This window comes from Takifugu rubripes, chromosome 22, assembly GCF_901000725.2.
Source record: "Takifugu rubripes chromosome 22, fTakRub1.2, whole genome shotgun sequence".
Classification (NCBI taxonomy): Eukaryota; Metazoa; Chordata; class Actinopteri; order Tetraodontiformes; family Tetraodontidae; genus Takifugu; species Takifugu rubripes.
In genome coordinates, this window is record NC_042306.1 from 7,789,740 (window position 1) to 7,812,182 (window position 22,443).

The 22,443-nt window shown below is 40.8% G+C and overlaps 1 protein-coding gene across 1 annotated transcript; it reads left to right on the forward strand.

Moving 5' to 3' along the window:
• Window positions 1–338: 338 nt before the first annotated feature.
• On the forward strand, window positions 339–16,158 carry plppr4a (phospholipid phosphatase related 4a). Its single transcript, XM_029831133.1, has 12 exons — window positions 339–470; window positions 8,505–8,690; window positions 8,873–9,002; window positions 9,079–9,274; window positions 10,528–10,585; window positions 10,710–10,883; window positions 12,129–12,264; window positions 12,548–12,776; window positions 13,688–14,303; window positions 14,820–14,952; window positions 15,269–15,482; window positions 15,738–16,158. Exons 1-12 carry the CDS (start codon window positions 453–455, stop codon window positions 16,156–16,158), a joined length of 2,511 nt encoding a protein of 836 aa, XP_029686993.1. The 5' UTR covers window positions 339–452.
• The last annotated feature ends 6,285 nt before the right edge of the window (window positions 16,159–22,443 follow it).

Below are 22,443 nucleotides of genomic sequence, written 5' to 3' on the forward strand. Positions count from 1 at the left end.
AAACAATATTTTGATAGATGGCTCAGTCATTTTCAGGTTTCTAAAACGGCACCTAAAGTTTGTGATTCAAATAAATGTATCAATAAAAATCAAATAAATATTAAGGATATTGATATGAGGACGAAGCAAAAATCAACTGCGCTGGCAAATAGATTAGAGTAGATTGGGGAGGTTCTCATCTCTCGGGTTCCGAGTGTTTGAACAGGTGAGCTGAGCTGGGCATGAGGGTGTGTTGACTGCTTGAATAGACTCTGGCAGGAAAGAACTTCAATTTCAGGAAAAAGAGAAAAAGCCAGGACATGTAAAATAGAGAGATGACAGAGAGGGTGAGAGAGAGAGAGGGATCCCCTATTGGACTGACCCAGAACAGAACCTATAACTGACAGGGTAGAGAGGAAAAACAGCTGAAGCAGCTCAGAGGTTGGTAACAGTAACATCGCCATGAAGCCATCATGAGGATCAGACCACAGGTCAGTCTGCACTCTCCTTTCTTCTTCTTCTTCTTCTGGAAGGACGTAACCTCCAATGAGTGAGCCTGGCACGTCATCCTGATGGGACATGTTTTAAATAATCTAAAACCCAAGGACAAGATAAGGAAGTGTGTGTTTAATCAATTTTTCACAATATTTTTTGGTTACTAAAAATTCATCCATTAAACATCTTTGGCATCATCTGATGGCATCATCTTTAATATTTCTCATCATATTCTCACAATAACAGCCTATAAATGAAAGTGTTAAGAATTTTAAAAATAGTGCCTTGACAATATTAGCTGTAATTTAAGGCTGCAGAAAAAAGAAAGGCATTATCTATCAGGTAATGCTCTTCTACAGATTCCAGACCAACCTGCAGAATTATTTAAAAGAGCTCAAAAAATCAACAAGTAAACAGTGAATTAATGTGACATTGTCAGTTGTTATTTCAAATAATTCTTTAAATATTATTTTCCAACTATGCTAAATATTGCTCAGAGAATAATAAGTAAAGTGTTAGTGGGTTCTCTGTTGTTTTACAGTCTTTGTTCAGACTGTTGTTTTTATGTGAATCTTTTATCTGTTGATCAGATCTGATGCCTGTAACCAGCATTCTCAGTCATTCAAACACAGGATATTGTAAAAATGAATTAAGTACAACTATTTTACATTGGTGCAAATTTGGCATTCACTGTTCTTTGATTAACATAATTTTGGCCTTTACTAGTTACATGTATTGTAATAACTACAATTATTCAGCTATGCTAATTTCTGACGAACAAAAGTTGAATGAAATTAATAACAATTCATGAGGGGATTTCTCATTTATTTCTTTGCTTTTATGGACACATAAAGTATGTAGACTTATGTTACCATAGTTGATAATTATGTTCCTCAAATTGACATATTTAACAAATACCATTTTTAAGTGTCCATCTCTGAAAAACAAAAAAAAAGATAAGCTAATTGGCAGGGCAGCAGTCTTTTAGCACACTGGAAACATATTGCAGTAAGTAGCTGAAGGCAACAAAATGGCCTAGAGTTTTTCGCCTGTGTATCCTCGGGGCTGCACGTCCCACATACCATCACAAAATAAGAGCAGCAGCTCCATGCAGAAAATGGGTTTTTAGCACAGCCATCAGTGGATTTTGGCTTTCCTCCCAAGGTTGTGTATGGAGAAGCTGAATCACTCTGCAGCTGAGATCCAGACGCTACAATTTATGTATTTAATGGATGATTAACAGACAGATATGAAACCTTTATGGTCACATCGTGCCAACATTTCTGATTGTCTTCCTCAGTCTGGCCTGAACAACAGGGCATTAGGTCGAAAATTGCTCATGGCAATGGATTTTCTGCCTTCCGTAATGCAGATTGGTCACTTCGGGATCTTCTTTCATCGTCTTGAAATCGTGATTCTTATTTTATCTGATTGTTGTTTGGAAAGATTGTTGAAAGATTGTTGTTTTTTTGGTTGGCTATTTCAACATTCTACTGAAAACAGTGACATGAAATCAGGATGTGTAAAACAGATCTCAGCTGAGAGTGAGAGGCAGTTTCTCTTCATCAAATGTGTTGAGTTCTGATTGCAAAATCCGATTTGTGCACCACTTGAATGACTTTCATTTACAGGTACAACTTCAACACTATATTCATTTTGACCATCACTAAGAAGAAAAAATTAACCATTTATCAATTTCAAACCATGGACTTGTATTTTTATTTACTGTACTCAAGGTAAGAGACCTTAAAGGTGAGCAATGCGTAATAAAGAACATAAGCACACAGAATCCTGAGGTTTAAGTTAAAATACTGTAAATGGCAGTGAATTATTGTAATCGACAACAATCAAAGTGGGTTCAAAGAGAGGTTAGGTAATTGGCTTGGTGGTGATATCTGCAAAGTAAGGGCAGAGTGAGACGTCGTGAAGTTTTGTCATCTCTGCTACAGACTGCCGTCTCTGTTGTGTGTCAAGTTGGCCAAATTACCTCTAATATACCAGGCTGGCGGATGCTCACTTTCCTGGTATAATTGCACTCGCTAATCGAAATTAAGGCATTTCTCACGTGAAAATGCAAATAGCACGGTTACTTAAAAATATCCACGCGGTTACCGGGTGATTTTTTTAAGAGCGCTGAGGAGAATTTGACCTGGTTTATTTTGAAAGTCTTGACCGGATACGTAATCGCGTATGTTGGCTAACTTGGTGACAAACACCTGCCGCACCAGAGCAGCGCTGAGAAGCGAAGGAGCATCATTGAAGTGCCTGGGGCTGAATGGGGGTGATTCACACAGCCCGCAGTCGCACACATTTAGCCTTCATTTATATGGCGGCACTTGAGTCGAGCTGATCCTGGAAGCCCCGCACCAGCCCCGCACTGGCACAGCCCCCTGAAGCCCAGACAGGCGTTTTTGGGGGACCACCGACAGAACGCACCGCTGTCGACACCTCCGCTCCATCCGGCTGGAAGATGGAGGTCCCCCTTTAAGGACGTGAGAGGTGGGGGGAACGGTCCAAATTTTGCCAAAATTACGACCGGAATTAAGTACAGTTCTCTGTCTCCCGGCAACGGGAGAGACCACCGGCTGCTCGTGATGAATCGTGCCAAGGAGCGACTCAAAGGCGGGAATGACACCAAGGACAGCGTCACTCTGCTACCATGTTTTTACTTTGTAGAGGTGAAATTAAATCTATCTATCTATCTATCTATCTATCTATCTATCTATCTATCTATCTATCTATCTATCTATCTATCTATCTATCTATCTATCTATCTATCTATCTATCTATCTATCTATCTATACTTCATTCTGTCTTGCAGCTGCAGTAACTGGTTTTGTTGCTGTCTGGTTGGTTTTCTTGTTTCACATGAACATGTCTCAGGGAAAATAAAGCCATCAGGTTCATCTAATAAGGCTTTGAGTATTGAAATGGAAGAAGTTCTAGATCTTGGTGCGATTACACGCTACAGGAAGGTATTTGGCCCCAGAATTGATGCTGAAGAGCAGCCAATGACACTACTGTCTCTAGAGGATAGCACAGATCGTCTGTATAAAGGATTGTTGTCAGATTTATAAATCACAATGTCAAATAATCACCAGTTCTTTATGGTTGATGCACCTTCAGTCAAAGACTGTGCATGACTGTAAATGGCAACAACCATGAGAACAAATTCATCTGCCTACAGGAGAGATAATACTCATTTAATCATCAGTATTATTAAGTGAATGGTCCCTGTCAGATGACTCTTCCACCGGTTCTCTCAGAGTAATTGTTCCTGGCCCCAGGACTAAAGCCCACGCTGATGCTGCTGCAGTTGCAGTTCATGCACACCCAAACTGCAACTGCTTAGCTCAACAACGTGCACTTTATTATTACTATCATCAATTTTGTTTTACATGCATGGAGGTCATTTAATAGCATTGTCATAGTTGGATTCTAAGGTTTTTGAAAATTAGTATCACAGCATCATATTTTTTGTTGTGACAACAGTAAGTGGTGTGTGTGTGTTTTTGTGTGACAGAAGGTGGTTGAAGATAGAGAATGCAGATAAGTACAAGATTCTGTCACAGGTAGCCATGTGTCACAGGAACTTCTCAGTGAAAGTCCTTGACAACCTGTCATCGGTTGTAGGCTGGATGCCAGATCTGTTGATGAGGGAGGAGAAATCCTGACTGTTAGTTTGAAAAAAAGTGGTCCAGGTTCCTCAGCTGATGAGCGAATGACAAGAGATGCTCCCTCAAAGGTCGGGAGGAGCACCTCTTCTACGTTGCATTTTCATGTGCAATTTTTTTTAATGCAAATGAGCTTCAGGAGAAATGAAGGTCCCACCAGCTTATTTATGTATATTTGTGTCAGCAATGTGCTTGTTTTTGCAGATGATGTGATGATGTCAACTACAGTTTGAGGTTTGTCTTGAACCTGGAAGAGCAGTTGTGTCTTTAGCATCATTCACATCGACCTATTGTATTGAAAACACATTAAAACAGGCAACTAGTGAAGTTGGTAAAATCAGTCAACACCATCTAAGATGTAGGTTACACTCAATTGTATGCTGTCCTACTGACCTCTGACCCTGCTGACCCACTCAACTCCTATACCAGCAGTTTGTTATAATTAATGTATTTCCATGAGCTTTTGTCTATTCTCTCCTCTACCTGTCCTCCCCCCTTTTCCTCTCTTTCTACCCAGCCGGCCACCAGCAGGAGAGTCCCCCTACATGAGCCTGGTCCTGCCCAAGGTTTCTTCCTGTTAAAGGGGAGTTTTTCCTTGCCACTGTTGCTTGTTGGGGGTCAGGCCCTGGGATTCTGTAAAGCACCTAGAAACAATTTTGACTGTAACAGACGCTATATGAATAAAGATTGATTGATTGACTTAAAGGTACTGTCAATTCATGAGGCATTTCTGCAGAAAATATCAAAATTTATTAAAATCCATCAGAGACCAAGAAGCAGTCGAGTCCTGCAGAAAACAGCAAAGTAGGTTAAAGTTGTCAGGTTCCGAGTGTGCGCGCGCATGCGTGCGTGCACGTGAGTGTGTGTGTGTGTGCGTGTTGGACGACAGTAACTACTGAAACATGAAATATTTGTGATTCTAGTTTAATGCTGACAGTCTCCATTTTGGCTCCTGGGAAGGTTGTTAGCTTCACTGTTATTGTTTAGCTCAGCGAGAGTCCACTACTTTGTGACCACAAGATCACCTTATTTTGAAGTGAGAAACTGCTGGATTTAGCAGACTGGCCAGCCTAATTTAATGAACCATGACTTTTTTGTTTACACTACAAAGAATCTCTTTACTGTGCGTTAAGCTGTCTGACAGATTTATGATCACATTTTGGTTTTACAGAATATGTGTGACCGGTCTTACTCCTCTGTGTTGTTTCAAGAAAAAGTTGTCACTCAGTTTTTATTCTTTCTCCTCGCCTACAGAGAATGAATTAAAAGAACAAAGAGCACAGGTTAATGAATTCTTAAATTCACCCCAGCAAAACACAGAATAAAGTGGAACCCCCCTCCCCCAAAAAATGCTGACCTCTCCCAAAGAGCATGAATGAAAAGTAGAAGCTTTCAGGCAGGGTCAGGGTACATATATGCATGCAGTTCACCCGTGGAAAGGAATGCAGGGGTACACCAAAAACTAAGTTCCGTTTGAGGAGAGGACTTTTACTCTTGCGAGGTGACATGACAAATAGAAATACATTTTGAGTTATTTTACACATATGTCTCAATCTATTACATATGGATACAAGAATACATATTTACAGGAGGAGTTTGCGTTTTTATGCAGAAATAATATCTTAATGTAAAGATTTAGTCATGATAGTAAGCTACAGCAGGCAGTTTTATAAATCACCAAAAGCGTGCCAGGTTAACCCAGTCCTGACAAGGGCTCAAGGAAAGAGAACATCTCTCATCAACTGTATTTTCTATCTCACACACTGTCACACCATCCTACCCACTAACTGGCTGCTAGGCAACATGGCCTTCTGAATGGAGTGTATTTTTATATCTGTGTTCAGGGGTAGAATGGCCTCAGACTTTAAGCAGAGAAAAGCATCTCTGCAGTCTCATTTCTTCTGTTTGCCCAGCGAATGCTGAGGTCTTGGTTGGTTTTGCTCTGCTATGGATTTTCCCATAGTCCCTTCATCAGTGCCATATAGAGAAGAGCCCAGAGGGAGCATTACACCTTTGATCTAAGCTGACCATTTTGTAACAGCCTCCCACTATACATCGTTAAACACATTAGCAGCTGTACAGTTGTTCTTTAAGCTCTGGTGTCATTACAGCTGTGAGCTTCAGTGCTTGGACACTGTCATATCTGCCCTTCATACAGTAAAGTGGACAGTTCAGTTGTAGCTCAGAAACTTTTTATGTTCTCACACTGCTCTCCAAAATGTGTTTTAGTTGGGACAGGTATTAAACTGGAGGTCTAATAACACATTGGAGTGTAATAATCATGTATAGAAAGATAATGCACATCTGTTTTAGATCAGGTTTAAACACCTTTACCATCTCGAGGCACACATAACATGTGCATTTGTTAGTTAACATTTACTTTTTCATGAATAAAGTTTTAAGAGTTGTAGAGTTGTGAAAGTCTCGTAGGTGGGTGAGCAGGAAGCTCTTTTACTGCAGCTACTATTGGCAGATCCTATGAAGCTACAGCAAAACCGCCTCCTACACTTCAGTCACTTTATCAGTTTTCCTCTGGAATAACTACAGGAACAATCACGGGAAAAACTATGCATCACTCAAGTGTTAGATCAGGTTTATTTAACTATATCCGAATGTACAAGAGTTGAATTACTGATTAAGTGATTTAAACAATGAGAGTGAAACAGTGAAAATGTGCAATGTACAGGTAACCAGGGGACACTGAACCAGTTTTCACAGTAAAAGACTTCTTAAATGTTGGTTTATATCAAAAATATATGTGAATATTGTGTCTGCAAATTCCACTGTAACACACTACAACTAAAATTAATAAAAATTGAAATAATTACCCTTATATGGAATGAGTTAATCATATGGAATTACATTCATGATATATTACATGAACGACTGGAGACATACTTTATTTTGAAACGTTTGAATTGTTCCCTGTCATGCTGGGATACATGTTCATTGCAAGTTTGTTTTAAAATAATCTTTTTAAATCTGTTGTTTTTTTCTCAACGATACAATAGAACTGAAAAGTTCCTAATTTCTTTCTATTAAGTATTTATAGTGATGAGTTGAATGTGGATATATATTTATTTCATCATACTAACAGAAAAAATAGAACTTAAACAACCACATGATCTGTACATTACGTATAAATCTTGAAGTAGAATAGTTCTCAAAGCTCAAAGAATCCTGGCTGGCACGTATACATACTTATCTTCCATAATTGTGACTACCTGCCTAATACTTTGGTCCCCCTGCCCCTCAGGGCTGTTCTGAGTCATGAACGCTGAACAGTGTGCTATGATATCTAGCACCAACATGTTAGCAGCAGATCCTTTGAGTCCTGTAAATTATGTGGAGGGGACTCCACAGATGGTTGATTGGATGGAGATCTGGATAATTTGGAGGCCAAGTCAACACCTCAAACTCATTGTTGAGCACCTCAAACATTCCTGAACCATTTCAGCTTTGAGTCTGTGAGCATTATCCTGCTGAGAGGCCAATGGCCATCAGGAAATTTTGTTTCCATGAAAGGTTGAACATGGACTGCAATGGTGTTTTGATAGCATCCACTTGGCTGGCAGGACCAAACATTTTCCACCAAAATATTGCCTCAAAATATCACACTGCCTCCTCCACATTGTTTTCATCCCATAATGGGTCCTGGTGTCACTCGTTCACCAGGCTGCATTAAGGCCTTGACCTCTAATGACCATGTTATGATGTGATGTGGGAAACATATGGATTGATATTGGCATGTTTCTTGCTGATTTAAAGGGCCAACATATATTTCCTCTTCAATTCGATTTGTGATTTGTTTAAACCTCACAGGAGAAGTTTCATGTGTGGAAAACAGAGAAGAGGCCACTGTCTTGGCTGGTCTTTACAAACAGTAGCTCCCACGGGGAGAAAATGTGGGTGCTGCTGGAGAAAAATCAGCTTCTGCTCTTCTGAGCAGCAGGGACGTGAACTACAGATCAGCATGTGACCCCACAGACGGCCTCATTTAGGCAACTCCCATTACTGAAATCAGTGGTGTTGAAGTGAAAATGTCATCAGGATGCTGAACAGAAGCTTTTCCTATTCACCGTTTCTACTTTGAACTATAAGCTCGACATTAATCTGCTATAAAGAAGCAAATGAGCGACACATTTAAATTTAAAGCTTGTTATTCCAGAAAGTTGCAAGTAAGAATTTAATTTGTAGATAAAAGTAATACCTCTAATACACTACACGTGCTGTGCTGTCTGAGTGTTGTCAATTAAACTGCTATTTGGCTTTTTCACGGGTATATAACCACCAGTTCTGACCTACTTTACAGTGTTGGTGCAGTTACAAAGCTCTTCTTCTGTGCCTCCTCTGCAGCTCCCTATCCTGGCCTCCTCTGTTGTCAGTCTATACTTCCTGGAACTTACTGATATTTTCCAGCCAGTGCATTCTGGGTACAGCTGTAATGACCGCAGCCTGTCTCTGCCCTTCATCCTGCCCAGACAGGAAGTCTGCCCACTGCCTCTGCTCTTCAGCCTGGCATTTGCTGCTCCCACTGCCACTGTGAGTGAACCATCAACTTTCATGTTTGACTTTGGAAGTCCAAAAGAATCTCTTTGATTCTGTTGGGCTTCACCTGTCAGCATTTGTCTCAAAGCTGGTCATTGAGGCACACAGACCTACCGCATGAAGATAAATAAAGCTGCATTTCCAGGAGTTACACTGCTTTGGTCTTGTGTGCACAGATTCTGATTGGGGAGGCTATTCTTTACTGCTACCTCTCCAGGAGGTCCTCAAGTACACAGACCGAGGCCAACATCAATGCTGCTGGCTGTAATTTCAACTCCTACATTCGCAGGGCGGTTCGCTTTATAGGTAATAGATCCATCCAGTCTTTCAGCTGGTCACAGGTTCTCCGTGCTGCTGATGTTAATGATGTTTTTTCTCACAGGTGTCCATATCTTTGGTCTGTGTGTGACGGCTCTCATAACTGACATCCTCCAGCTGACCACTGGTCAACATACTCCCTACTGGCTGGATGTTTGCAAGCCCAATCTGACCCACATTAACTTGTCCACCTGTGACGAGGCCTTTATTTTGGAGGACATCTGCTCTGGACAAGACAGCAGTCTGATCACTGCTGGAAGGTAAAGCCCTGCAGCTAGGCAGCGTGGGAGTGAAGTGAGTGTGTCAGAGGACGTGTGAGTGGGCGTTTACCAGAAGACCATAGGATGGAGATTTATTTATTTATTTATTTATTTATTTATTTATTTATAGCACACACTTGCATGTTTAGCCAGGCTGTAATTTTCTTAACAAATACAGGCCAAAACCGTTGTTATGGTTACCAGTGTGAAGACCAGCACTCAATCAGTAAGGAAATGAGCTGATGTGGGGACTGAACATCGTGTGATACTTTAGAAATGGAGGAGACACTGACACAAAATATATTAACTCTTTCAGCACCAGTTTCTTCATAAAATTGACTCATCTTTCATACAAAGAGAAGACAGACAGCATAATCAACAGCTTTATTTTCTACTCTATTGTTTTTCTATTCTCTTGCTGTCCCTCTCTTTGTTGCTCCTCCATCTGCTTTTTCCCATGTCTGAACTAACTGTCAACAGCTCTGCTCCGAAAACTTAACGTAACATTTTCTGTGTTCTGTCTGTGTTCTTCAGCCTGTCACTCAGTGTTATGCATATGATTCCCATTTCTTAGTTAATACAAATGTGTGGATGGGCCTAAACCTTAGAAATTGTAATAAAACAAATCAAAGGTTGTCTTTAGTGGCAAAGATACTGCTCCAGTTTTTAGTAGTCAGCCACAGCTTGTGAATTATTCTGGATGTACTATTTTGTAATGGCATTCTGAGTCAGTGGCCTTCCTATGTCCTTTATGCTCATGAATTTACGCATTTATTAAACACCTGCTACACACACACACACACACACAAATCATACGCATACATAAACTCATGTTCAAGTTTCTTTAAAAGTCATGTTACCAATTAATATTCAACTGCATCTTTTAGTGTCTAATGATTGTCACTGACACAAGCAACATTCTTTTTTCTGTCCTTTCATTTGGTGTGGCAGAAACTTCAGACCTTCACTGACCATACGGTGGATGGAAAGTTGTTATTCTGCTTCCCTTTGCACGTCTGCTCTAACCCTTTCACGCAGGCACCTGGAAAGGCAGCAAGAAGAGCTTTAACCTTCCATCCACCAGTATTATTTCAATGCAAACTGAAATTCTAATTTATATTATAATATATATATATATATATATCACCATATATATGTATATATATATTCATATTCTTATATAAATATATATATATATATATTCATATTTCTATATAGAGATGGCAAGATGGTCTTTCATTCTGTCTTTCCAGGAAGTCTTTCCCCTCCCAGCATGCAACTCTGTCTGCTTTTGCTGCTGTCTACATCTCAGTAAGTAGATACTGACTCCAAATCTTACCTTCGAAACATCTGTAGTAGTTGTGCTGTATAAATATTGATGAAAGGTAAATGTAGTTAAATCAAGTGTAAGGTGATGTAAAACTATGTGTTACAGATGTACTTTAACACGGTGCTGACAGACTCAGCCAAGCTGCTGAAGCCTCTGTTGGTGTTCACCTTTGTCATGCTGGCCATTCTGGCTGGGTTAACTAGGATCATCCAGTTCAGGAATCATCCTGTCGACGTCTACTGTGGATGGATACTGGGTGCTGCCATCGCCATTTATCTGGTAACATCACACAGATTATTATCAGTGAATAACCTTTCACAGACTTACAAAATGAAGGACATAATGTCAGCATATGCCATACATGTATATGGTCAGGCTGGCTGTATATCACTGATTAACACATCATCTAGGTGCATGTTGGGGCATACATATCAAAAACACACTCCACACTAATATGGTTATGGTGGATGTTCAGCAGTGATGGATGGATTAGTGGATGGATGATGAGAATTGTGCTGCCTTCAGTGTAGTTGGAGCTGGGGGAAGGATATTAATGAGATATATTTGATACGGGAGCTGTTACTTTCTCACTCTCCAGCCCATACACTGGGTGGATCGATGCAGTGATGGATGGATGCATGCATGGATGATGAATAGATCAATTCAGGGATGAGTGAATGATCATTGGATGGATGGATGGATGGATGGATTGATGGTTGGATGGATGGATGTTGGATGGATGATGGGTATTTTTGTCACCCTAGAGCCCAAACACTGGGTGGATGGATGCAAGGATGGATGCTGGATGGATGGATATCCAGAAGTATAGATGGATTGATGCAGGGATGGATAAAGCAGTGATGGTTGGATGGGCGCATGTATGGATCGATGGATGTTGGGTATGGCTGGATGGATAAATACAGAGATTAACAGATGGATGCATCATGGATAGATGGATGAAAAGATGATGGATGGATAAATGCATAAAGTAATAAATGCAAAATGGATGGATGGATGGATGGATGGATGGATGGATGGATGGATGGATGGATGGACGGATGGATCAGTGTAGCTAGAGCTGGAAGGAGGATATTCATGGGATATATTTGATGCTGGAGCTGTGACTCTCTCACCCTCCAGCCCACACACTCGGGTAGAACTCTCCAGCTCTCTGACAAACTGGAGCAGACACACATGCCGTTCCAGCCCTCCACACTTTTGTTCCTCTGTGGGAAGAAATGTTGCATCAGCCAAAACTGCAAAACACCATTTCCTGAAAACTTTTAAAGAGTAATTGATTTGAAAACGTCTTCTGACAAGGACACACTTGTCACATAATAATACGTATAAGTGCGAATCTTTCGTGGACGCTGAAGACTCGCCAACACTCAATCCAACATAGCAGAAAAGATGGATGATGAGTGTTGTGTAACATGTTCCTGTAAGAGTATCTGTGAGACAGCGCATAAACATTTTGGACCTGACATTCTAATCACATGAGGGTTTGTATCTTTCCCTATGCAGGGTGTGTATGCAGTGGGAAATTTCCAGCCAAGTGAGGACCGGTCCAGAAGTCTTCCAATTCCCCCCATTCTGAGAGAGCCCCCTCTTTCCTCCCTCCCCAATGTCAGCCAGTCAGCAATTAGCAACAGTCATCAAGGTAAATCTTGACCTTCTGTTTGAAAAGTACACAAGTAATCACACTTACAAATGAACGTATAAACCAACACTTTCCTCAGTGTTTATTAGTCTTATCTAAATTAAGATGTGCTTCATCAATGCCTCATCTTCCAACCGAGCCTTCAGATGAAATCTAAAAATCTCTTAACATATATTATATATTAGCTTAAGATAATTCACTCATAAATATGCTCACATTGTTCCATGAGTGAAGTGAAAGTAGATCCATGGTGGGTTCTGTCTAACCACTCTCTCCATCTCAGCTCACCACACTCTGGCACCAAACAAACCGGAGCCCATCATCACAAGGTCTTCTTCTCACACCTTGTCTCCTAACCGGCCAGAGCCCATCCTGATGAGGAGTGCCTCTTACCGAGAGCCATCTCTGTCGAATCTAAAGAGAGCCAGCGCAGAGGTGGAGGTCATAACTCCATCCAGTCCTCTGGGCAATCATGACGGCATGGCAACCTTCAGTAGCAGCACACTGCCAAGGTAAATATGACGTTCCTGACATTAGTATTACTTTCAGAATGTATGGTAATTATCATTAAAACCCATTTACTGGAGAAGCAGTAGCACAAGGCTTTTCGTCAATCGTATTGGCTGCATAACAAAATAATTGACTGATAATTTGCATTTTATACAATTTTTTTGATCGGCCCGAATGTCTTAATTCACCCATCCCATAAGTGACGTCATCTCCATTTTGAAATTTTTCACGGGTTTTGTCATTGCATAGTTTGGGGATGGCTTTTGTTCTTTGTTTGATTCAAGTTTTTAAAAAAAATGTATTGTCCATTACATAGTGACAGACTCAAAACGTAAACACCAGAGACGTTAAACACACATTTAAACCAATAAGATGTGATTATTTCTGCTTTAAACAAACCAAAAAAGCAAAATAGACCTGTTTCATTAGTTTAAACAGAAAAAGCATGAAGATAAAAAAAATATTATTAAATTATTTTACTCTGTATATAAGAAAATTTTGAACATTTTGAGCACATTTCAACAATACCATGATAATAATGATAACTGTGATCATTTTGGTCAAACTAACTGTGATATGAAATTTTCTTATCATTACACCCCTAATAGGAGATCTCCTAGATGTCATATCAACATTCTAAATGTTCTGACATCCTGAATTATAAACACATTACTGAGATGAAAGAATCAACAGACAGAAATATTGGTTGGGGCTTTAGTCGTTTTTGTCTTATACTGTTTTTGTCAATATGGCGAACGCACAGGTGGCATGAAAAAGAAGCCTGATAATACATCAGTCCTTTTTATTTAATCACATCCAGAAATACTCAAAGAAACTGTGAAAGACTTGTTTCCACACTGAATCAGTGTGTTGTTGTAAATCTGTAAATAAATGAAATCTTTGATGTTTTAAGGTCCCATGGAGGCTCTTCATTTGAAGAGGGACGGATTCCACGGCGCCACGCTTCCATCCACACCTCCATGGACTCCACCCGGTCCAAACAGCTGCTTAGCCAGTGGAAGAATAAGAATGACAACAGGAAGCTGTCTCTGCAGGTGATGGATGGAATAAGGCCAGCCTGTTCCTCGTCTCCTCAGAGGAACATGGAGTTCCGATGCTCCTCTGAACCTTCTGCTATGGGCCTAGAGGCAGAGTTTCGTGGCATTACACACCTACCCACCCTCATTGGTCAGGAGGCAGAGCTGCGTGCGGAGGCCCATATTCCTGCTCAGTACATGAAACTAGCAGCTAGCTCTATTCCTATGGGAAACCACAACCACTTGGCCCTTAATGGCAGTACTGGAATGCCCAGTGGGGCCAGAGTGTCCATCCAATCCCGACCTGGCTCTTCCCAACTGGTTCACATTCCAGAGGAGGAAAACCTCAACAGCAGGGATCAGGAAAGTGAGTCAGAGGACAGTATTATGGATGGTGGTGGGTCAGTGAGAGAGAAGTGGCTGAGAGCAGCTGAGAAAACCACCATCCCCTGCAGGCCGCTCAGTGCTGGAGGACAGCCTCGTCTCATGCAGGTTAGTCACTCTGTTTTACCTGCCTCCAAGGCTGTTTGTATGTAGAAACCTGACAGAGTGCACGTTGTGACCTCCTTACTTATGCTCAGTCTGCTGATATCCGTGTGCTGGATGAGGCTTCCATGCTTGAATTAAATTCTCCTTAACTGCATCAGCTGATGTGATGAAAGATGATCTAATGTGAGGCTGATTGTAAGAGAAATGGAGGAATCTGACCTGATTGCTCATGATTGATATCAGCTACGACAAACTTGGTAATTGACGACTTCTACTCCTTCTAGAATAGGCGATGTCTGCACGAAAAAAATCATTTTTGCTTTCCATTCTCTCTCTACACTAAGTGCATGTAAAAGATGCATGAAAACAAACATTTAAGAGTCATGCTTTGGACATGTTATCCTAGATTAAACAGTTCACTCAGGCAGAAAAATAAATGAGGGTTACTCAGTCTGTAGACAGTTAGTCAATGGTCCACCTACAAAAACAACTCATTTCAGTCTCTGCTTCCTATTTCAGGTGATAACTTTATCCAAACAACAGGGCTTGCTTTACTCCCCTCGCTCAGAGGACGGTGGTTCCATTCGTTATCGAGCCCTGACGGACCAGGACCCATCACCTCCGGCCTCCACCACTGGAGCAGTGGGTGGAGGTGTGTACTGCTGCTAAAGTGTAACACTAGATAATCGCTGAGGGATCTTCAAGGCAAACAAAATATTAAATTCACTCTGAGCCAATGAGCAAATAAGAGTAGAGTTTATAAAACATAATGTGATAATCTGTCATTGTAGAATTTTATCTTGTGTCAGCTGAATCCTCACCTTGTAGCTCTGTGGGTATGGCCGTGAGCACAGGACCATCCATTGGGGATTTGGGCTTGTCTGGGGGGGGGGTTGTGTTCTGTTGCTTCATCCATGTTCAGATTCTGAACTGCTCTGAGGTTAATATTTGTATGTTTGGACTTTTAGGAGGGGGTTTGGAAAGATCAGGAAGTATAGTCCGAGTTGAAGCCCACCCAGAGTCAAAATCACACAAGCCTGTGGTGAAACCTCCCAGCACAGATGGAAGTGGCTCCTGGCGATGGAAACCTGCAGAACAACGAGCCTCCCTCAGACAGTCGACCTTTGCCCTGAATGACCTGAACAGACACACTGATAGCTGCGATTCGCTGAGGGACGGAGCGTCTCTGGACGGACGGAGGAGCGTTACCAACACAGAAACAGAAAGTGATGGGGGGGGGGATGTTGGGGGAGGAGGAGTTGTCTACACAAACCATCCACATGTTGTTCACCCTCTGCACCCCTTACATCCCAGTAATATCTTCCAGCATCCCAACCTAAATGCCAATCTACCTAATAACCCCCACTATAATAATAGTCATGTTAACTTTAATCCCATTTCATCTAATTCCGGTATGCCATTACCCCCTTCTGTCAGCTTTGCCCCACCCTTCCACCCTCATCCTCAGGCTATTACCACCATTAGGGTAACCCCAGTCGAGGGGGGTATGGCTGCCAGCAGTGACGGTGGCTCAGATTGCCAGTCGGTTGCTTCATCTAGCCGCGAGTCTACCCTCAGGAGGAAGAGTGGCTCACATGTTGTTCACGTCCCCGAACATACGGCAGACCTCGGCAACAGCCAGGATGGCAACCGTATCGACAGCGAGAGCAGCAACCGTTTCCATGAGACCCTGAGAAGCTTTCAAGAAAACCCAATCCAGCCCATCCATCCCAACCACCCCAGTCACCCTAACAGGCAGATGTTTGCCCGTCCCAGCCCGACTCCTCCCCCTACCTTGCCCCGCCCTATCCTCACCCACACGTCTACACCTACTCTGGGCCTGGCCTATAAAGAATGACAGTGGTAGAAATGTCATGAAGATATTGAATCTCATACACGTGAGATTAGAATCATTTCCCAGACCACCCAGGTTCCGGTGCATGTTCAACAAGGGATTATAGCCCCACCCACAAACTGTCCTTTATCCAATCAGGCTGCAGCATGAGGGCAAACATGTCTGTAAGTATTTAACTTACCAGAAAATGTATAGTTGACATCTTTAATTTGATCACAGATGAGTTCCCGTGAGCTCTCATGCACCTGAAAGGGGCATAGATCACATCCATGTTCTTTTATGTTTTTATGATCCTGACAGTCCTTTGATTCAAATCAAATGAAATCTCCAGCCTTACAGCCATGTTTGGTTACATAGTGTGCTGCTAATGTTTTGGAAATATTCCAGCTGGTTGTAAATGGTTCAGCATTTGTACTGCAGTGTTTCTACATACAGCCTTTTCTCCCATATTCTCACCCTCATTCTGTTGGGGAACACTAGTGACACCAGTAAAGGAATTTATTCTTCTAGTGTGACCACACATGTGTACATATAAGCATAGATGGCCACAGTGGACATTAAACCTACAGTCTTAATGGTGTTTGAGGAACAGGAACGTCCCTTTAAGGGCAGCAGATGCTAGTGGTATATGTGCGTGAGATAAATTTACTGTGTTAATAAAGAAAAAGGCAAGCAAGCATTTTTTTGTTTACTTGCCGTGCGTGGCTCATCTCTGTTGTTGTGTAAATGCAGTGTGGAATTTATTTCAGCCAAAGTTTGGAGCAGGGGAAAGTTCTGACTGACGGTTTGTGCAGTCTGACCTACAGGCTGGAGATGAGGACGAGTTTCATTTCTATTTATGTTACTGCAGCTTTTTTCCTGCTAAATTTACATTCAAAATTCTGTATTTTTTTTTAAATGTTCTATTTTTATCCATGTAATTATCAGAACTGTTTTTATTGATTTGCTTTAAGTGTTTGGCTTTAAGTAAGACTAAATAACTGAGGTGAGACGCCATCTCAGCCTTTGTCCTGAGCAGAAAGTCTACATTGTGAGTTCGATCTAAAGCCAGGATCTGCATGTTTTGTTCATGTCAGACTGGAGGAAGCACAAACAGCAAATGAATGAGCAAGGATATTTATAGATTTGTACATATCTACATATATACATTGAATAAGCTGCCACTTTGTCGTGTTTTTTGCAATTGTAGCTCAGATTTTACAGTGATGAAGTGACGCTGTTGGTGTTGGAGAGTCAGCAGGACTTTATATGATGGTTTTATTTACAAGGCTGAGTATAAGATTCTATAACCAGACTGATGCTTTTCTAGAGTTGCTTATGTGTTGTGTTGTGCTTTCTCTTCTGTGAGTGGATGCAGTAGATATGGAGCATGATCTGTTTGATGTCAGGATTCTGTGCCGGTTCTCTTATTCGGTTCTTGGTGGGGATCAATTTGGGGTCCTGGGGAGAACAGACAGAACTAGCTCAGTGTAAAACAGCCCTTTGTTTCATATTTAATTCATTGTTATTTTTAATAATACTGGATTGCATAGAAGTTCAGTGGTTGTGTGGGTTCTGCAACTTTTCTTCACGTTTTATTTGACTGTAATTAAAAGAAAGAAATTCATTAAACATAAACCACCCTTACACAGCTGCCCAGGCATCTCATTAGTGACACCACGGGCTGATCATGGTACTGCACGTTACAGTCAAGTGGGATGAGCACGAATGTAGGTTCCTATGACAATGACCTTTATCATTACCTCTAAAATTAGCATCATTATTTGAAAAATTGAGTGGTATACTTTTGTAAAAGCACAATTATCTATTTATAAATAAAGTAATAAAGATGTATAAATAAGAAAAAGACCAAAACGTTGTCGGGACACTCGGATTTCATGCTGCCATAAGGGATTCATTAAACGTGTCCATCGTTCTGTGAAGAAAGAAAAGGCATTTTTTATCAGAATTAAAACACATTTAAATAGGTTCTCCCACTGAAATCTGCAGATATTTATGTAGAGCAACACAGAAATATGTTTTAAATATAATAGTAATAGCTTAATTTTTATCAACCATTATGAATTGAATCTATTAAACTCATAAAATGGAACTCTTAAATTGAAGGTTTTGTGTTTAAGTATGATTCTAAAGAGAGTTCTTTAACGATAATCTCACTGTCCCAGTGTCATATATTTACCCAGAAGTAATGTTGAATATAAACGCTTGGTGGATCTGCATGAGCAGCTCAGGTATGGCGTCTTCAGCTTCTGAATGATTTGTTGGCATTTCAGACTGAAGTTTTAAACATTCTGCTGAGTGTGTAACACATTTGCACGGCACAATCTTTAGAGTTTTTTTTTTTTTAAACCATTGTGTGTGTGTGTGTGTGAGTGTGTGTGTGTGTGTGTGTGTGTGTGTGTGTGTGCAATCCACTTCAGCCTGGTTACGGTTGGATAAAGTTCGAACCAGATTAATACCATGGAGGAGGCCATGACCAGTTTAACATTGATGTCCATTGCTAACCAGCTCACTTTGCCACTCAAGGCAAAAGCTAAAATAAAAAGTCAAGTTGGCTACTGCTGGGACTGGGAAAACTGGAGCGTGTTGAGAAAAGCTAATACTCACGAACATATGTGATAGTTGGGTTGTTCTTGTTATGCTATTAGCTGTTTCTGCTTCCTGTTGTTACTCTGTTGTTTAAAAGAAATATTTTATAGATGGTGAAAGTTGTTCAAACTGATTGTGAGTCATCATTTATCTCTTCTAAGAGTTACATTTTGTATTTTTCTTTTTTTGAATCTTTATTGATATGATACACTACATGCTCGTATATAGACATATTTTTAAATGGCATGAGAACTTTTTATTAACAATTAATCCCCGATTGCCTCGACGTCCTCCCATAACAGATAAACTAATAATTCTGGTAATCTGCTGCTGTCATTTCCTGAAAGTGCTCAGATATGATTAATGTCACATACCTGCTCATAACAGTACAAAGCCTCTGAGACTCATCCCTGCACACAGGTCAGATTAGCACTGCTGCGCTAATGGGAAGCAGTTTTGAGCAGACTGATGTTCAATTCTGACTAAAAATACATAATTAAATAAAAAGGAAGAAAAAGTAGGTGGACATCTAAAGCACAGAGCTGGTTGTGACTCGAGATGTGGAGCTGGCTGAAGGTTAAATAAATCAGCATATTGTAACATTGCTTTACTATTTCTGCTGTAAAAGCCCTGAAATTCAGCTTTTGTGCTTTTTTTAAAATCAGGTTGCCAAGTTAACATAGCTATCTGCTTGTTTATTACGATCAACAAAAGCAATGTTTACTGTTTCTATGGCTGTAAATAGACATTTGTATCTTTATACTAGTCATACGTACGAACCCTTGTTTGGTGAACAATGCTAATGTTAGCATAGATTGGAGGACATTTTGAAGATCTTAGCTTGAGGATTTTTATGTATTCTTTACTGGGCTGGACTGCCTTCTTGTGCTATAAATTATATATTCTAAAGTAACTTTCAGTAGGTTTCAGTTGACTAAATCATTGAAAGCAGCTTTTGTCTATATTGTTAATCTTGGGAAGCTAGTCTATTGCTTTAGCTATGAGTAATTGTATTCTGCTCACATTTCTATCTTATATAGATAGAATATATATATATAATAACTATTATTTATAATAAGTTGGTAAATCACATAATTGTTTTATTTTTACTAGTTTGAAAGAAACTGAGTCATTATCTAATCCCATTCTGTATAAAATTCTACATATGTTCTCTGAAGACATCTGGAAGCTGTACAGGGATTATTTTAACCATCATGAGGGCTAGCAGGGCTGTGCTAAAGCTAACTGCAGTGTTTTATAACCGAACTGTGACATTTGGACTGACTGTGTGAACATGTGCAACAGTGACGGTGTAATAATTTGACTGACATCATGTCTGTTTTTAGTTGTGTCTGTAACAGAATAAAATTTTGATAGTAACATCTGTCTCGGCATCTCTTTTCGACCACAGATAAAGTCTCTGGTGAGCGATGTCTGATTCCCTCAGTTGGATTCAGATCTGGGGAACAGGAACATCATTCAATAAAATCAGGCCTTCATCCTACAAGAAGTGCTGACACACTTCTCTCATGAGTCTGAGCACTGAGTTACGCACTGGAAGAAGCCCAGAGCTCTACTTTATCATGGTCTGGCTGAGACTCTGAGGATCTCATCCTGGTACCCAACAGCAGTGACCCAGAGTCAATGAAGTATGTCTGAGACCCTCTCAGGTCTCTTCTGCAGGGCTCCTCCTCTTCCTCCTTGCACAAGGAGCAGATTGTACTCCTTCTGCTGGCTTGTTGCCCTCCTACAGTACTCCAAACCTCTCCTGTGGTACTGGCTTGTCTCTTGCTCCTCCATTCTCTTGATTCTGCTGGTAGACATAGCAAACCTGTAGAAGCTGCTCTCCCTGAGCAACGTCTGTGGGCAACAGTGTCCCTTTCATTCTCCCAGGATTGATTATTCTCTTACAAGTTTTACCATCATTTAAATTCACATGAGTTTCTGGATTATGTATAATGCTCAGAAAATTAAATATATGAAAGGAACAATATCATCATCATTACCTCCTTAGAGTGTAGCTCTAAATCAGTCAATGACTGGGAATCGGTTTTCCTATAAATAACACGCAGCAGATGGAAATGAGAGGTGATGGCACACGCCACATGTCCCTCTCCTCCTTTATGACTGATGCTTGACTTTAACATTTTTATGAACCAAGCTGATGTTTGTTTGTCTGTTTGTCAGCAGCATTATGGAAAAACGCAACTACAAATTTGAATGATGTTTTCCAGACTTGAGACAGCCTCTGTCAAAAGCTGGTCCAGATTTGTGTCCATAGATCTCCCAGTATTTTACTAAAATTGGTGTTGCTGGTAATAACACAGAAAACCCAAAATGATAAATTCCTGCTGATGTGATAAAAGAGGAAATACGTCTGGATTCAAATGAAAATGCAACACTGAGCCAATTGTCACACACCACCTTCATGTCTATTCATTCTATTTATTTAACAAAAAGCAGTTGCAGCATTTGATGAAAACCAGTTTTTGAAAGGTGTAACGAGAGGAGACAGCATGTCTGCTGTGTTTGGAGCCGCTCAGAACTTCATAGTCACAGGTGAGGGTGTAACCAGAGTGGATCTGATCCAGGAAAAAACAGATTTGCTGTTGCCTTCTTCTCCAAGCAGGGTGACAGGCGGTGGCAGTGTTGATGAGTGTACTGATGTCATGTTGACTGACAGCTCATGGATATCTTATAACCAGAGCATTTAATCTGGATTAACTGATTAACACCCATGTGTTTATTGTGACTGTGGGTGGAAGCAGAGCAGCCTCAGCAGAGTTTAACCATAGAAACATACCCAAAGGTCCCCGTCACAGCCTCCTCTTGCACCTCACGCTCACGTCTGCTGGCTCGGCTCTGTCACTGCTGCAGCAACCCTGCAATCTCAGCTGAGTTTCCATGGCAATGAGACGAAGGAGAGCAGGAATGGCTGGGGGTGGGCTGCAGATGGCGGGCAGGAATCACAGCTCTGACTGTTTACATGGACGGTTTGTGCATCTTCTTACTGATTGTGGAGGAATTGCACAATTGTGCCTGCAAAGTTTTGATTGGCTGGTCGGAAATTCACCATGGCAACAATGTCAGGGAGCTCAGTGTGAGGTCAGCATACACACATGAACTGTAAGTCTGTAACCCAGGATAGATTTATGGTTCCTCAAAACTGGGCCTGTTGACGCTTCGCTGCTCTTTGTCTCTTTACGCAGACAATAATAATGCAACTAAAGTAGTAAAAATAAATACGGTACTATGATTCTCTCAACCGCAGTATGTTGTGATGAAGATGTGAAACAATCGGTGAGGTTATGTAGCGTCTCCTGCTGGACAAACTCGGCATGAAACACCACAGTGTCGTTAACAGTCATTCAAAAAACCCTTACAAGCATCTTTAAAACCTTACTGTGCAGCGTGCACACGGCTGTAGTGACAGTTCTGAGGGGATCTCTGTATGAACCTTACAACTACTTTGTTTTGATAGGTAAAATGACTTGTCAATCATCTATAGCTTTTTCCAAATCTGATTCTAAACCTATTGAACCCTCCAAATCTTAAAGGAAATTCTTCATACAAAAAACCTCTTTGTGAAAAAGCACACTACAGGTATGATGGTGTTTATAAATGTGATTTTAAAAACATCTGCAGGCATTAGTCTGATTATTTGCTACTTGGCCTTCCTGACTCTGACCGGTTACTGTG